Source organism: Diorhabda carinulata, chromosome Y, assembly GCF_026250575.1.
Source record: "Diorhabda carinulata isolate Delta chromosome Y, icDioCari1.1, whole genome shotgun sequence".
Classification (NCBI taxonomy): Eukaryota; Metazoa; Arthropoda; class Insecta; order Coleoptera; family Chrysomelidae; genus Diorhabda; species Diorhabda carinulata.
The window spans coordinates 11,958,301-11,976,295 of record NC_079473.1 but is presented as its reverse complement, the minus strand read 5'-3'; the positions used below and the strand labels follow the sequence as shown (position 1 = coordinate 11,976,295).

Below are 17,995 nucleotides of genomic sequence, written 5' to 3'. Positions count from 1 at the left end.
TACCATTTAACCAATCTAATCACTTTTTACAAATTAAACATTATATTTGCAAATCGAACTAAACGAGTTATGGAGAAATGTCCTGAAAAGTTCTGGTTGTATGTGACTTGGTTGAGATATTATAGACTATAATGGAGACTAGCTAAAACGTTCAAATAAGATGTGAGAATGCTTATCGTTTGAAACGTAAATGAAAATGATTTCTTTCTGAACTTGATTGATACAATCATACATAATTTCGAATTGTATAAGTATGAAATATTGGAAAATGGAGCCGAAGATACCTCCAATAATGATCTTTAACCCGAATGGATACAATTATGGAATAAACGTTTGATTGAATTGCATAGTGACAAATTGAGAATAGTCAAATGAGCATTAAAAAAACGAATGGCAATACCAATACTGACTGAATTCTAGATCAGATAATAGTTCGAATTGCTAATGATGATGATAATAGAAAACAAAAGGGGAAAAGTGATAATTATTTCATTATATTTTCATTATTATACTGCCGGTTTCGATGTTCTCCTCTAGTTTCTATGTGATTTGTATAAAACAAACAAACAAAATATTACTGCGTATAATTTGGTATCAGATGGTTATTTGATTGAATTAGTAACTCACTAAAGGTATTGAACAAAAGGGATGAGGTGATTTATAAGATATCAACTGTTTTTGGTATTTGTAATAACTGCAAATTATCAAAGGATTATTTCTTAAAGAAAAGACTATCATAACTCTGACTGAATTAGAACAACTTTCAAATTCAATGGTAAGTTCAATAATTACTCATCTTGTACTGGATACTGTGAACAATTTGAAATTATTATTATTATAATTATTTTCTAGTTTATGCTCTTTGAAAAATAGCAAATGAATTCTCTCAAATTTTTTCGATAATAATATAATGAGACTTGTATAGAACTGCTTTTGTTACTTGCCATTTTTCTTGATTAAAAAGTTTCTTATAATGAAAAATCACATTATTAACAGAAGTTAATTTGAAATTAGAATTTTCTCTATATAGAAAAATTGTTTCTGATTTGGTATAATTGTGTTCGTTTCTATAATTGATCTTCACACAGATGTTTTTGTAATCCATTTACTTAACACACTTTATCTGTCTTGATTAAACTTTTCAATGAATATGTAACTAACTCCTAATTTTGATGTAAGGACAAAAATAATTATTGAAAAATGTGAAGTTATTTTGGTTTTCTAGAAAATCCCAGTGTAACAGATTTTGTATAGAAATTTTAAAACTTTTCAGGTCGGTCTGGTGAAAACATCCAAAACGACCAACATGGATTTTTAAATATAGTTATAGAATTGTTGATGCCATTGAATTTAAAGATAATTTGTCAGATTTTGATTTACAAAAGCTTTTGAAATTTTTAAAGATTTATACATCATAGAAATGCATAACTCAATAAATAACTTGATATTAATGAAGATGCAAGAGCCAGGAAGTGTAGAAAAAGTAAGAAAATTTGTTGATTTAAGTCCAAATTCAGAATCAAATAACAATACTGAAGTGAATGTAGTGGAAAAGCCAGTCTTTCATCAAGTAGATTTGAGGATGAAAATACCATTTTTAAATATAGTAATTTCTAAATTTGTTTGTAGGAAAATGTTGCATCTGGTGATCTGATAGAAAAAACCAATCGCAATCAAGCAGAATCAAAAAATGGAGATATAATGTTTTGGATAGGCTTAGAAGAGGAAGAATATACTTTTGAGGACACACAGTTACTGAAATTTTAAAATATAAGGATACAGAATAAAATAAAAAAGTGGCAGAATAAATAATAAATGAAATGAGTGATTCTTGAACTACTGTGAATTTTGAAAATACTCCATCTATTAGTATAACAACCAATGATATGAGTAGTTCAATTGATACTCCACCAAATTGGACATGAACGCTGATTCTTCACAATTACAACCAGATTTTGTGAAATTAGAATAAAACAATTGGATGACCTATGGAAACTAGAGTTCGAAATAAACTTTGATCAGATCCCGGAGTTTAAATTTCCAAGATAGTGAATATTCATATCGTTATATTTGTAATTTGGATTGTAAATAAAGTGGATTTGACTTATTTTGTATAGTGATTGATGTCTTATACCTTGTTATTTTCAAACTAAAACTATTTATATGATGTTTTTGTTTGCCAATGAACACGAGAATTGTTCAGAAAATGGGAAAGTTTTGAAATTATAAAAAAGAAAAAAAAAAAGATCGTTTTAGCTCCACAAAATGTTATTAGTTTTTCAACTAGAAATATTCAGGCAATTTAAAACAAAATTTGCTCCAGTCTAAACAACTAGGCCAAGTAAGGGTTCGTATTTCTATATCAAAATGAATCATTTATTGAGATCTCTCTGTGGTAAAGCATTATCGGTCGAATATAGAAACATCCTGTATTAACTAAGTTATATATAGATTATGTAAATTCCAAAGATAATAATCTTGATGTATTTACTCAACCTCTAGACAGAACTAAATTTGTTTATTTCAAAGAAGTTCTGTGTATATTTTAGGATTTAGCTTTACTTCGTTTGTTTTATATGTATGTTTTAATACAATTTCAATGTTGTTCTATTTTATACTGTTCACTCCTTTATTAATTGTATAAGCAGCTTGAAATTGTTGTCACTATCGACTTGGGCTCCCCTGTGATGGTTAGGTTAGGTTTTTGTTCCAAATGGAATTGGGCATCAAATTGACAGAAAGGAGCATAAAAATGATTTGTTCGGCGGAAAAAACGCGTTAATCATGGAGTTACTCATATTTATGACGTTTTAATAAAAATATTGATTTTTTCAGAAATTTAAGGAAAAGGCATGAAACTTTTGAGATTAGGCATAAAAAATGATTTGCATAAAATTAATAAAAAAAAATGATATTTTAACAAACTTTATTGAGAAAATTAACAAATTTTTATCAAAAATTGGAACGAGAATTTTCAAGAACGGTTTCAAATTTTCGGCCTTCACCCAAGAGCTAGTCATCGCGTCGGAATCGAAAAATGTCACATGGTAGTGCGTCTGAAAATAATCGTTATCCGTCAATACACAGTGTGACTAATTCCATAGATCGAATACCTTGTGTCGTTTCAAGAATTTTATCGAAATATATTACGCAAAAAAATCGATTCATCACCCTGTATATGGCCATCAAAATTTACAAACTTAATATAAAAAATAATAAAAAATGTATATGAGTTTACAAATTTCCCACTCTCAACTTTCAATCATAAAAAAAATCGCACTCTATTTAAGGTAACTTGAAATTTATTTCGATTTTCACTCCAAATGAAATATTGGAATAAGTAAAAACATCACCCTGTATGTAAGGTAACTTAATAATTTCGATATTAAAACAAAATCATCTTGTACGTGACATGAACTAAAAAAATGGTATGGTACAACACTAATCTAATGAAAGTGACCAAGAGAAATATTAGACTTACCGGTTCTGACGAATCTTTCAAGCAAAAATAATTCTCGATATCAGGATCATCTTCCACCATAGCCGGCCACCATGGATAACCTTCGATTTTCGCCTAGACGATGCTACCCGCGTTATATTTATTAAATATCATCAGCTCCTTTTCTTTATCGTCGATCGATTCTTCTTTGATTTCGCATCTATTATACCTCCTATCTGGATTCATCCAACAATACCATTTGTCAGATAGATCCAGGGGATCTTTCACGTTGGGCAGGTATCTATACTTGTCGCAAGAGTCGCAATACACGTAGAGACCGACGTTTCTAAATTTTTGAAGTGAATCCATTTTCTCGTAGAAGCTCTCGTTCGAAAAGTTCATATGTTCTTCCTCTTTCACATCTTTTCTGTTTAGAACTTCCTTGGAATTGGCGTCGCTACAGTTCATTGGTGGTGACGAATCGAACTTATCTGCAGGAGTCACTATGATCTTCTTACCGTTAGCATCTTTTTCCTCCTTTGGAGCTTGGAACGATACCGTTGTGTTTTGGACTTGATAAGTTTGTTTTTTCTTCTCCTTAACCAACTTCAACCAGTTATTGAACTTTGTCACTACCAAATTTTTGTAATACAAATTGATTTCTTTACTCAAAGACGACGGCATTTTGAAACTTCTATAATTTTAATATACAAATAACACTTATTAACCGTCTTACTTTCATTCACTTAAAAAAATATTTCTGACAATTGTTGACTTTTGAAATCCAAACACTTTCAAATGTTTATCTCGTTAACTAATCGAAATCATCAATTGATGATATCTTTACATATCGGAAATAAAAAAAAAGAAAAAAAAAACGATTTTTCGCGTTGTACATAACGAAACAAAACCGCTATAGTTACGATGTGATAGTTACTGATTTAACTATCTATTTAACTATCTTAACAAATAAAATGAAAATATGTAGACATATATGTAATACCAACTGTCCATATAGGAGAAGTACCTATATCAGTAATAATAGTATTACCATTGTCTTCTTCTTCTTGTAGTAGGACGAGGTCCTGTCAGGTCTGTCATCTGCCCTCTTGTGACGCCGATGTCCAGCTATCGTACCAGCGTTTTGGGGGCCTACCGATTAGGCGTCTTGTGTCTGGTTTCTGTATTTTGGCCCATTTGGCAATCCGTTCTGGAGCCATTCGTTCTACATGGTCTCTCCATTGTCGGCGTCTTGCTCTTACCCATCTAACGACATCTTGTACTCCCAGTTCTCTTAAGGTGTCTGTGTTGGGTATTCTATCGTGGAGTGTGGTACCCTTTATTGTTCGTAATATCTTCATCTCTGCTGTTCTCATTTTTCTCTTTGTTTGTGTTATGTCTGCCCTTGTTTCTGCGGCATAGGTTAGTATGGGTCTGATACAGGTCTTGTAGATTCGCGTCTTACTTTCTATGCTCATATATTTATTTCTCCATATAATGTCCTGTAAATATCCCGATATTCTAGTTGCTTTCTTGATCTGCTTATCTACCTCATCCGTTATGTTTCTGCTGCTCGTTGTTTCTACGCCCAAGTAGTTGAAATTCATTACTTGCTCTATAATGCGCTCATTTACTACCAGCACCAATTTATGAAGGAGGCGTTGTAGATCGTCTTCATTTTCAGCTATAAGTATAGCGTCATCTGCGTAGCAATGGATTCTCAGGTGACGGTTATTCATTTCGAATCCTGCATTAACTTCGTTTACGCTCTCAATTATTTGGTCCATTATTACGTTGAAAAGGCATGGGCTGAGGCTATCTCCCTGTCTTATGCCGGATGAGACTTTGAGTTCTCTTGTTAGCCCACAGTCTATTTTTATTCTTGTTTTAGTGTTGATGTTAAGTTGCCTTACTAAATTTGTATAATGCTTCTTTACGCCTTTTTGGTTTAGTCGGTGGATTTTATCGTTGAGTTTTACTCTATCGAATGCTTGCTTTAGATCTACGAAACATGTGTACATGGGTTTATTGTATTCTATGGATTTCTCTATCAACTGGCGTAATATAAATATTGCGTCTATAGTGGATCTGTTTGGGCGGAAGCCTTGTTGCTCTTCTGAGATGCCTACCTTAGCAGTTATCTTATTTGCAAGTATCTTGGTAAATAACTTTAACACACTACTAAGTAGCGTTATGCCTCTGTAATTCTTCGGATCTGATTTTAAACCTTTCTTGTATATAGGTATAGTTATACTAGTTCTCCATTCTTCGGGTATTACTCCAGTTCTTTCTATTTTATTGTACAGTTTTATTAATTCTTTTTCGATTTTTGGGCCCCCGTTCTTCAGTAGTTCATTTGGTATATTGTCTGTACCTGGTGATTTTCTATTCTTTAGTTTCTTTATGGTTGTTTGTACTTCTTCTAATGTGATGGTTTCTTCCTGTTCGTTTGGGGATGGCGGGTTTGCGATTTCTTCTTCGTCCCTGCTTCCGTTGTTATCATATAGGATCTCAAAATGTGCTGCCCATGTTTCCTGATTTATAACATTTATCACTACCTCCTCGTTGATTGGTTTCTTCCTTTTTCGTATCATGTTCCATATTTTTTTCTGGCCTCCGTACAAATCATGTTCCATTTCCACTGAGAAATTTTCCCAGTATGTTTTTTTCAGTTCTTTTATTGTGTTGGTTGTTCTATTTCTCATTCTTTTATAGACTTCGTATTCTTCCTGTGTTCTATTGGTAATGTATTTTATGTACGCTTTCTTTTTTTCATTTGCCAGTTCCTTAATTTCTAGAGTGAACCAGGGTTTATTGTGTGTTCTATTCGTGTCTATTGTTCTTTCTCCTAGGGATTCCTTTGCCCTGTTCTTTATGTTATTCTTTAGTTTCTCCCAGGTTTTGGACAATTTTTTCGCGGAGTCTGTTTTGATAGAGGTATTTAATGCTTTCATCCTTAAGCGACTCTATATTAAATTTCGATACGTAGTTGGGTGTTTTTCTTTTCTTTATTATGTGGGATACGCGGTATTTACACAATACTAAACCGTGTTGTGTGCCGATATTTGCCGATGTTAATACCCGTACGTCAAGTATCTGGGAGGGGTGGACTTTCCAGTTTGTAATTATGTAGTCAATAGTTGATTTTTGGCCTCTCGTGTTAGCGAAGGTGTACTTTTGTTGTTCCTTATGATCAAAATATGTGTTGTTTATACGTAATTCGTTGAGGGCGCATACATCTATCAATATATCTCCGTTATCATTCACTGCTTCTTCGTTGAAACTATGCATGATTCCTGGGATAACTGTGTTTCCAATTCTTGAGTTAAAGTCGCCCATAATAAACACTTTGTCTTTACTGGTTATTTTGTCTAACGTAGCTTGCAAGGCATCAAAAAAAGCTTCCCTTTCTTCTTTCGGTTTGCTTACATCCGGTGCATATATACTTAGTAGGTGTGTTCTTTCGTTGGCCAGCTCTATTGTTATCTGTATGATGCTATGACTTATATACTGTACTTCCTTAATATCTTTTTCAAATTTTTTATTCACTAGTAACCCTACTCCTCCCCGTGCTCGCAAGTTCTTGTCGACTCCACTATAAAACAGTATGTAGTTTTGGTACCTTTGACTGCCATTGCCTTTCTTCTTGGTCTCTGAAAGTGCGCAGAAATCTATTTTGTTTTTCTCTATTTCTAAGACCACCTCATAGTCTTTGTTGCTCCATGATGTAATGTTCCAACTTCCGAGTCTTACTATGTTTTCTGTCCATACTTGTTTTTTCCGTTTTCGTGCCGTGTCGTCGTCAATGCTCCGTCCAGTTTCCGAGGCTAATGTGACAGTTCTGTGAGCGTTTTTTCTTTTTACGAGGGGCAGGTTGCTGGCCTCACCCCTTAACCCTCCTCCTTTATCCAGGCTTGGGACCGGCAGTGATAGTCAATGGGCTACTCAATCCACCCATCAACCACCCTAGGCGGAGTTTATTACCATTGTATAGTATATATATATATATATATATATATATATATATATATATATATATATATATATATATATATATATATATATATATAGTATATATATATTAAGTATATATTAGGCAACGTATTATAACCAAAATAATATTTTACAACGTTGCCTACAATATTTTTTGTATTGAAAGGGAAAACGGCAACGTTGTGAAGTTGATTTCTAGTTTGATTAGACAGTTTAGGTTATTGCGTATCTGTCATTTATATTAAGTTATAACAATAAAAAGGATATTTTTATTATAATAATACTAAAAACAACAAGTTATGGGTCCGAAACTTTTCACTGTATAAATAAATAATTCGGATTACGAAACTAAAAACGAAAATTCGTTAGAACAAAAAAGTCTTTTCTGGAAACTGTAAAATAAGTGGAATAACTTTAAAAGCATATAGAATTATGGACTTTGTTATAAACCGTATAGGTACCGAGTAGTATTCATGATTATGAATATATAAAAACACATTTGTCAACACATATTATGAGCTGTACTGGTAAATAATACGGAAATATTTGAAAAATTGTCTAAGCTGTTTGAAGGACATACAGAACAATTAAAAGGTAAGGTCACTCAAAAATTTTTCAGCTATACTTATAAGAGAAATGACAATCAATATATCTGTATTCATAAGCGATAATAATAACCACAATGAGAGGCGATGAGTACACAATTATAAATTTAGAAGATCTAAGCATGATGAAATCTGCAAAATGTGACATAAGCTTAAAAAGTATTGGAAACATACATTTTGATGGATGCTTTCTTCAGATTGTTATAATATTTTCACTGGAACACAAAAGTTAAGTCTCAGACTGGATAATAGAATACATAAAAAGGGTTGAAACTAAATTTGCTACAAAAGTTCATTAAGTAAGATCAGAAATGATGGAGAATATACGAGTAAACTAATGAAAGAATATATGAAAAAATGAGGTACTATTATTGATTATACTTCAGCAAACTTTCCATAACTTAATGGAATAGTGGATTGAGGGTAAACCACGGACACTAAGTAATCTAAGTGTATTTGGCTCAGATGCTTATGCCAAACATTTAGAAAAAAACCTCGAAATTTGACAAGAAAAATAAGAAACTTCAGGTGATAGCATACTGAATGGATATCGGCTCTGGAATAAAATTGAAATACATGATATAAAAATAATAACTAGGATATTAAAAGATAATGAAGAAACCAGAAGTCAAAACAAGATGAAAGTAATGTGAAGTAGAGCCAAGATGAGGAAAATGATGTTGAAAACAAAGAACAAGAAACAATAAAGTGAGAAGTGTGAAATAATATTGAGGACAACAAGGAACAGGAAATAAGGAAATCAAAAAACAATAATAATTCCTCAAGAAGCTAGAACAATCTTGACAGCACTTTATCTCTTGATAGCCACCGTACTTCACAATGAAGCAGGAATGCTTTGTGATCACTTCCCATTTCATCACACAGAATAGCAAAAAGTCGGGATTGCTTAGGCCGTGACTTAATGAAAGATCAACTTTCAGTTCATAGCACGAGCACCATCAGTCGTCCATCCAATCCTTTTTGTCCGTTTTATTTCGTTATCTGTAATTAAATCTTCGAGATATTTAAAAAAAATTTTCCCCTGTTGGTTTTGACGATAAAGACTTGCAAAAAAGCAGCTCTTCTTTTATGCTTTAATTGGGATCGAAACCTAAAAAAGGCTAATAGATTAGCTTAGCAAGCAACTTCTGTACTTTCATTAAGTTGATGTGAAAAGTTTGTTCAAAAACTGTAACTGTGAATTTGACCGATTTTTTTTGTTTCCTTTTCAGTGAATGAAACTTCAGATTCTACCCTACACAGTGTTTTATTCCTTTTTTGCTATCAATACAAATATTGCGATATAATGCAATTGTAGCTTGTTTATTTTTCTCACCAGAAATTGATTTTTCATTACTGAGTGTGACTTCAAGAATAAGTTCGAATAAGAGGTGAGAATGCTTATAATTTTAACTGAACTTGAATATTACAATCATACATAATTTCGAATTGTATAGGTATGAAGAAATGGAAAATGGAACCAAAGATACGTACAATATTAAGCTCAAACCTGAATGGATGCAATTATGGAGTGAACGTTTGATAGGATTGCACTGTGACAAATTGAAAAGTGTCAAAGTAGCATTAAGGAAATGAATGGCAATATTGAAAATCCCACATCAGTTAATATTTCGAATGGCTAATGAAGATGCTAATAGAAAACAAAATGGGGAAAGTGAATCGAATAATAGAGGTAAATATTTAATTACAATAAATATATGTAAAAACTTATGGTATACATGTTGATTGGTTGATTGTACAATGAATCGACACTGAGGACATACAGACAGCAGCCGAAAATTTGTTGAATGAACATATCACAAAAGTAAAAGTCCTTAAAAGATACTATGAAGATAAGAAGAATATTCACATTTAGAAATCCAAGACATGTACTACTATTACCACACTCACTTTTACACTGACTGGCGCCTATTCCGATGTTCTCCTATTCTCTGTTAGTATCTATGTGTTTTGTACAAAACAAAAAAATATTACAGAATATAATTTGATTTAAGATCATCAGTTGATTGAATTAGTAAACTCTCTCTCTCTACTCGATAACAACAATCTGTAGGCTAATGTAAAAGGCTTTTCTTGGGTGACGGGATGGTTAAAAATGTTTTTGATGAATTTAAATTTGAAAAATCTGTCCCCACTTTCATGAATAAATTCGACGCATTTTTTTATTGAATTAGTTTTTCGCTACCACAAAGTCTTTGCAAAATGTAGTACACAATAGGTCCTTTGCTTCGGGTAATTCATCAGTATTCATGTTTGTTTCCTGTTTCTTTTTTATTGGAACTTCAATACCAGTGACATCATGAGAACATTCTTCTTGTTGGTTACAAGTGTCTTACTCTTAGAACCACTTAAAGTTTCAAATGAGTGTAATAATTCAATTTAGGAAAATTTAGATGAAGCGGCAGACATCGTTATAAAATACAGAATATGCAATAAATATGCATGTTGATGAGTATGATTTACACAATCTAAATGCTTTTAAGAGGTTGGCAATATCTAATACTAATGAATGAATCACCTCTTCCCAAGTAGTATTTACAAAGCCAGATCGATAAGTCCACTTTTTGAATTTCCCGCCTGCAAACTGAAACATATCAATACCAGTGTTGTTTTATTACTATATCTATACACCAAAAAATTGCTAACAATAATTTATTCAAACTGCTTAAGTTATTTAAACAACTTTTTTTATAAACATTGAATATATTGATTAAATCTGAATTAACTATATGTCAAAAAAAAACTCGCGTGAAGAATAGCAAGGGCACGGAAGTAAACGTATCAATAGTTTGAGAGCTCAACAAGATTTGAAATTTTTATAAAAAAATTCATATATATATTATATGAAAAAATAATCTAAATACCTTCAATTTCAAACACATATGTAAACATTTTTCATCAAAACAATTAAAAAACACAATTAAGATTATTACTTCATCAAAAGGTTTGTGATAACCTTTTCAGAATGTAAATAAATGATTCTGTTAATGTAAAACGGTCGATTAAACTCAAATTCTGGCCCACATTTCTTAGAAGCACATTTTAAGCATTCTCCAAAGCAACCATGGCATCTTAAATTCAAGCAGTCACAAAAATCTATTTCTAATTTATTTTCATAAGATGTTGACGGCATTGCCGCGACAAACGGGATTGATGTTCTTCGTGGAAGAATATCGTTATTTCTCTGCAATTTGTACCCTAGTGTCTCTGGATGGCGATAGACTTGCGGAACCATATCGAAATGGTTTTTTTCATTTATTTCAATCAGTGTCTTATACCGATTCGATGTCGGTAAAATTGCGGAATCAAGTCGCTATGATCTTTCTCTATTTATATCAGTTTGTGAAAAATTTTGACTGGATGCTGTAGGTCTGACGGATTTAAATCGGATTAATCTTTTTCTTGAAAGCATCTTGTAAGATTTTTCAGTTTGTGGTTTTGTTGTAAGTGAATATAGATATATTTTCGAAATCAAATCTTACTTTCTTCTTTTTTGGAGGGCTAACGTTTTCATTCAATGCTCTGACTGACCCTGAAGATTGACGGTATTGCGGAATTATACCGATACATCTTAACTAGACATGATTTTTTCCTTGGAGGTTTATCGTTATTTTCCTAAATAAAAATATTTTCAAGACCAAGAAAATAATTTTGATGAAAAAGTTTATGAAAATAGATAAGCTAGGCAACATTGCTATGTATCTGTATTCGTTTACGATAAAATTGTTGCCTTTGTTCACTAAATACTGAGAAAGCATTTTGAATAGATTTGTTGGAGTGAAATATTTTTGAGTGTTTAGATATTGTTCAAGTGACATATTAGTCTTAGTTTTAATTTTTAGAAAATCTTTTTATATTTCCCTATTCCAGTCATATGGTTAAATTAGTTACCTACAAAACTCCACAGAATAAGATACTCAAAAATTGTATATCGACTCTGGAATAAAATTGAAATACATGGAGATGTGGAATTCGGTGAATAATATAAAGTTCAAATCATTACTCGGATGTTGAAAGATTATGAGGAAAGCAGTAGTCAAAAACAAGATGAAAGTAATGTGAAGAAGAGCAATGATGAGGAAAATGATGCTGAAAACAAAAAAAAACAAGAAATGGAAAAGTCAAAAATGTAAAATGAGAAAGAAAGAACAATAAATGAGGAAATCAAAAAGATAAAATTATGCCCCATCTCGTCATTTTACAACAAAAACAATCACAATTCATTAACAAGCCCAAACAATCTTGACAGCTCTTTCATTCATTTCATCGCACAGAATGGCAAAAAGTCGGGATTGCTTAGGCTGCGACTTCACTGTATTATCAATCGCCGCTGGCTAAATTCTTTTCGTCGGTTCAAGGTCAAATGCCTTTAATTTGATAGTTAATCTGCAGTTTTGTCATTTTTCAGTTTTCCTACGTCACAATCGTTGTGAAGAAGTGATTCATGAGTAAAAATGCAAATAAAAATTGAAAACATTATTTTTTTTGGCCAGCTTATATAATATCAACAAAATACTTTATCAAAATAAAAAACAAACAATATTATTACCTTTGCATAAAAAAGTACCAACTCAATACTCAACAAAAAGTATATCTATCAGTTGTTCTACAGTTTACAGACTAGGTACCTAATCATTATAATTACCTAATTATAATATAATCTTTCTGGCTTTCTGAGTGGCAAATTTATCAATAATTTCCGTTAAACCTATTTTTTCACAGATTTCGAATTTAATTTGAAGAGATATTTTCTTTAAAGAGCCACTCTATTTTTCAGAATACTCGTATTGTTTCTTGTCCTTCATCAGTGTATTGAAATCAGAACTGCTGAGATTTCCTGCAAAGTTTCTAATTTTGTTGGAACCTTAATATCAATGACATTATAAGAACATTTTTCTTGTTGGTTACAAGAGTTATTCATACTTTCAGAAGCACTTAAAGTTTTGGGTGAGTGGAATAATTAAATTTCTAAAAATTTGGATGAAGCGGATCTTTCAGACTGATGTAAACTACAAAATCAGCAATAAGTATGCATTAACAACATTTTTCCCACAGACAATAAATATCTTTCAGATGTTGAGTCTAAACACTGCTAAGAAGTAGCCGGTTTAATATCTCCAAATTTAACACAACTTTTCGCCCTAAAACAATATTCTCTGTAAATGAGCTAATTCTTTTATCAATTACACATTCTTTTTTAAAAATATTTTTCCAGGATTTTCTTCCATTGAAAATTAACTGCTTTGAAATATAAACGTCTTCTGGTGAATCTTTTTCCTGTATTTGCATCTAGCTACTTTTGTCTTTGCTCTACATTCGTACAAAATCTACAATTTTATATTGTAAAAAGTTAATCGATTTATCAACAAATAAGTTTGCGTTTCTCCACTGATACTCCCCTATGGAATAAAAAAAATAAGACTAATATGTCACTTAAAAAATATCTAACCACTCAAACAATGGCAGCCATTTGATCACAAACGAATAAGATACGTTACGATGTTGCCTAGCTTATATTTTTTCATATTCTCACATTCTCACCAAAATTATTTCCTTGGTCTTGAAATTATTTTTGTTTAGATCAATCGATTTTAATTATATTACGATTTATAAATAAATATTTGTGAAACGTAACATGCGTCCAGATAATAAACATTAATTGTAAAATTTGACAACATTGTTTTGACAGGTTTACTGTCAGACCACAAGTTTACAAAAATCGAGTAAAAATGAGACAGCAACTGAAATAAATGAAGAAAGACCATTTCGATTCGAAGCTACCAGTCCAACGTTCATAGAGAAAAGACTATTGTGCAGATTGGGAAATATAACGATAACCTTTAACGAGGAACATCAATCCAATTTAATACCGCAAGAGGAAAATTACTATAAACCTCCAAGGAAAAAAATATGTCCCTTTAAGACGTCTCGGTATACTTCCGCAATTCCGCTAATATCCAGTGGAGTCTGAGCACTGCATGAAAACGTTAGCCCTCCATGTCTATATCCACTTACAACAAAACCACAAACTGAAAAATCTCACAAGATGCTTTCAAGAAAAAGATTAATCCGATTTAAATCCGTCAGACCTACAGCATCCAGTTAAAATTTTCCACAAACTGATATAAATAGAGAAAGATCATCCGCAATTTTACCGACATCGAATCAGTATAAGACACCGATTGAAATAAATGAAAAATACCATCTCGATATGGTTCCGCAAGTCTATCGACATCCAAAAACTCTAGTGTACAAATTGCAGAAAAATAACGATATTCTTCCACGAAGAACATAAATCCCCTTTGACGCAGCAATCCCGTCAACATCTTATGAAAATAAATTAGAAATGGATTTTTGTGACTGCTTGAATTTAAGATGCCATGGTTGCTTTGGAGAATGCTTAAAATGTGCTTCTAAGAAATGTGGACCAGAATCTGAGTTTAATCGACCGTTTTACATTAACAGAATCATTTATTTACATTCTGAAAAGGTTATCACAAACCTTTTGATGAAGTAATAATCTTAATTGTGTTTTTTAATTGTTTTGATGAAAAATGTTTACATATGTGTTTGAAATTGAAGGTATTTAGATTATTTTTTCATATAAGATATATATGAATTTTTTTATAAAAATTTCAAATCTTGTTGAGCTCCAAAACTATTGATACGTTTACCCCCGTGCCCTTGCTGTTCTTCACGCGAGTTTTTTTTTGACATATAGTTAATTCAGATTTAATCAATATATTCAATGTTTATAAAAAAAGTTGTTTAAATAACTTAAGCAGTTTGAATAAATTATTGTTAGCAATTTTTTGGTGTATAGATATAGTAATAAAACAACACTGCTTATTGACATGTGCAGTGTTGCCGTTTCAAAAAGTAATGGACTTATCGATCTAACTTTGTAATTACTATTTGAGAAGAGGTAATTCATAGTAATAGATATTGTCAACCTCTTAAAAGAATTTAGCTTGTGTAAATCATACTCATCAATATGCATATTTATTGCATATTCTGTATTTTACATCAGTCTGAAAGATCCGCTTCATCTATATTTTCCTAAATTGAATTATTACACTCATCTGAAATTTTAAGTGCTTCCAAGAGTGAGACTCTCTTATAAACAATAAGGAAAATGTTCGAATAATGTCACTGATATTGAGGTTCCAATAAAAAATAAAAACAGGAAACAAACATGAATACTGATGAATTACCCGAAGCAAGGGACCTATTGGGTACTTCATTATGCAAGGACAAAGAAAAACTAATTTACAAAATAAAAATGCCTTGAATTTATTCGTGAAAGTGGGAACAGATTTTTAAAATTTAAAAGCTTATTATATTTCCCGGTTCAATTAGTTAGTAATGTTGCTCGACTTCGAGATAATGAAGGAGTTAGAGCGGAAACAAAAATTAAAACAATACATATTTTCTACGAAAGGGGTTTTAGGGATCTCAAATATTTGAGTTTATCTACTCGAAAATAACGTTTTCATAACATTAGGGTTATGTAACACACAATACCAATTTGTTGGGGTTTATCTAAGAGATACAAAAATTTTAAATTGTTCACAATATCCAGTACAAAATGAGTAATTATTGAACTTACCACTGAATTTGGAAGTTGTTCTAATTCAATCTGAGTAATGATAGATATGTAATCAAATTACATATTTTGTTCAATGCCTTTAGTGAGATTACTACTTTAATCAACTGACAATCTTAAATGAAATTATACTCGGTAATATTTTTTTGTTTTGTACAAAATACATAGAGACTAACGGAGAACATCGAAACAGGTGTCAGACAGTCGAATCACAGTGAGTGTGGTAATAGTACTACATGTCTTGGATTTCTCAATGTGAATATTCTTCTTATCTTCATAGTATCTTTTAAGGACTTCTACTTTTGTAATATGTTCATTCAACAAATTTTCGGCAGCTGTCTGTATGTCCTCAGTGTCGATTCATTGTACAATCAACATGTATACCATAAGTTTTTACATATAATTATTGTATTTAAATATTCATCTTTATTATTCGATTCACTTTCCCCATTTTGTTTTCTATTTCTATTCGAAGTATTATCTGATGTGGAGTTGTCAGTATTGGTATTCGTTTTCTTAATGCTTCTTTTACATATGTCAATTTGTCACTGTTCAATCCAATGAAACGAAGACTACGAAAAAGAAGAAGAAGAGGAGAAGCAAGAAGTAGAAGAATAGAAGGAGGACTAAGTATAAGGAGAATAGCAGAAAGATTCTTTTGAGTGGCGGTGTCGTGATTTTTAAAAAAATTTTCTGTCGGAATTCAAATTTCCGTTCTAAGTTTTGATAAAAATTTGTTAATTTTCTCAATAAAGTTTGTTGAAAAAATCCAATTTTTTAAATTTAAATAAATTTCCAAAAAAATTAAATTATATTGTCTTAAAGCGTCATAAATATGAGTAATTCCATGATTAGTACGTTGACCGCAGATCCAATCATTTTTATGCCCGTTTCCGTCAATTTGATGCCCAATTCCATTTGGCACAAAAATTTCATAAATATGACTAAATTCATTATTCAACTATCAAGCCGATAAGATTCTCAACATTTTTTTCCGCCACAATTAGGGTAGAATATTGTTGCGTATCGTAAAAAGAATAGAAAAGAAAAACAGCAGTGAGCGAAGAATTACTTAAACTATAAAAATTTGGTTGTTGTAATATACTTGTATTTTCTAAAATTAATATTCATCATAATAGAAGATTGATAGTAAATTGACGAAAGTTCGACCGGGAAAATGTGAGAACCAACCTGGAAAAATCGGGAGCAGACGAGTACTTGATTTTCAATTTTTACTGAACACCCTATTTCAAGAAAAGTTGTGGATTTAACGGATAAAAGTGTGGACAACTGTTGACTCGTTTTTCCTGAATTCTCTGTATCTGAGTTGAGAAGCTTTGTGCATATCCATGTACTCTGCTTGGAATTTAAGGTAAGGTTATTCCAAGTTTCTCAGACAGAACTAAGACATCGAATGAGAACTCTTACCGACAGAATAGAGTGCAGGAAAGCACAAACATTACTTTCTCTACCTTCCGTTGAACTGTCAAGAGCTTCTAGAAGAGCGGGGAGTGCAGGAAGTTGTTTCATTAAGGTCAAAACGGCTTCAATCGGAGATATGGAAAGTTGCTGTATACTGCAAGAGGTTACATATTGAAAATTCTGGTTTAGACTTTCTTAATTATTCCATCCATTTATTTTAATCTGCCATTATTGTGAAAAACTCTATACTCTTTTCGATTCGATTTACTTCAGCGTGAATTCTGAAGCTAGATATACTGTTAAATTTCCTTGGCCGAAACAACTCCCAGTTGCATCTATAATTTCATCTTCTATATGAAACATTTTGGACACAACATGAAACCATCATTTAATAATTGGAATAAGCTTAATTGAGGTATAATCTACGAATCGGTTTTTGTTGGCAAAAACCTTGAGGAAGCCTATGGATATTTAGCGTTAGTATGTGGAGTAACTTTTCTTAATTTCAAAACTTTCCCATTTTCTGAACAATTCTCGTATTCAATAGCAAACAGAAACATCATCTAAATAGTTTTAGTTTGAAAATAACTAGGTATAAGACATCGATCAATACAAAATATAAGTCGAATTCACTTTATTTACAATCCAAATTACAAATATAATGATATTAATATTCACTATCTATGGAAATTTAAATACCCGGATCTGATCGACGGTTATTGAGCAAAGTCATAGAACATTCTAATCCCGGAGCTTTTGGCGAACATTATCTAATCAAAGTGTATCTCGAACTAGAGTTTCCATAGAAAATCCAATTGTTTTATCCTAATTTCAAAAAATCTGGTTACAATTGTGAAGAATCAGCGATCAATGTCCAATTTGGCAGGGAATCAATTGAACTACTCATAT

The 17,995-nt window shown here is 31.6% G+C and overlaps 1 protein-coding gene across 1 annotated transcript; it reads right to left on the bottom strand.

Moving 5' to 3' along the window:
• Positions 1-5,435: 5,435 nt before the first annotated feature.
• On the bottom strand, positions 5,436-17,449 carry LOC130902960 (craniofacial development protein 2-like). The gene is made up of 5 exons (XM_057815249.1): positions 17,355-17,449; positions 6,464-7,352; positions 5,814-6,405; positions 5,569-5,729; positions 5,436-5,441 (listed from the first exon to the last, which is right to left on the bottom strand). Exons 1-5 carry the CDS (start codon positions 17,447-17,449, stop codon positions 5,436-5,438), a joined length of 1,743 nt encoding a protein of 580 aa, XP_057671232.1.
• Between the last annotated feature and the right edge of the window lie 546 nt (positions 17,450-17,995).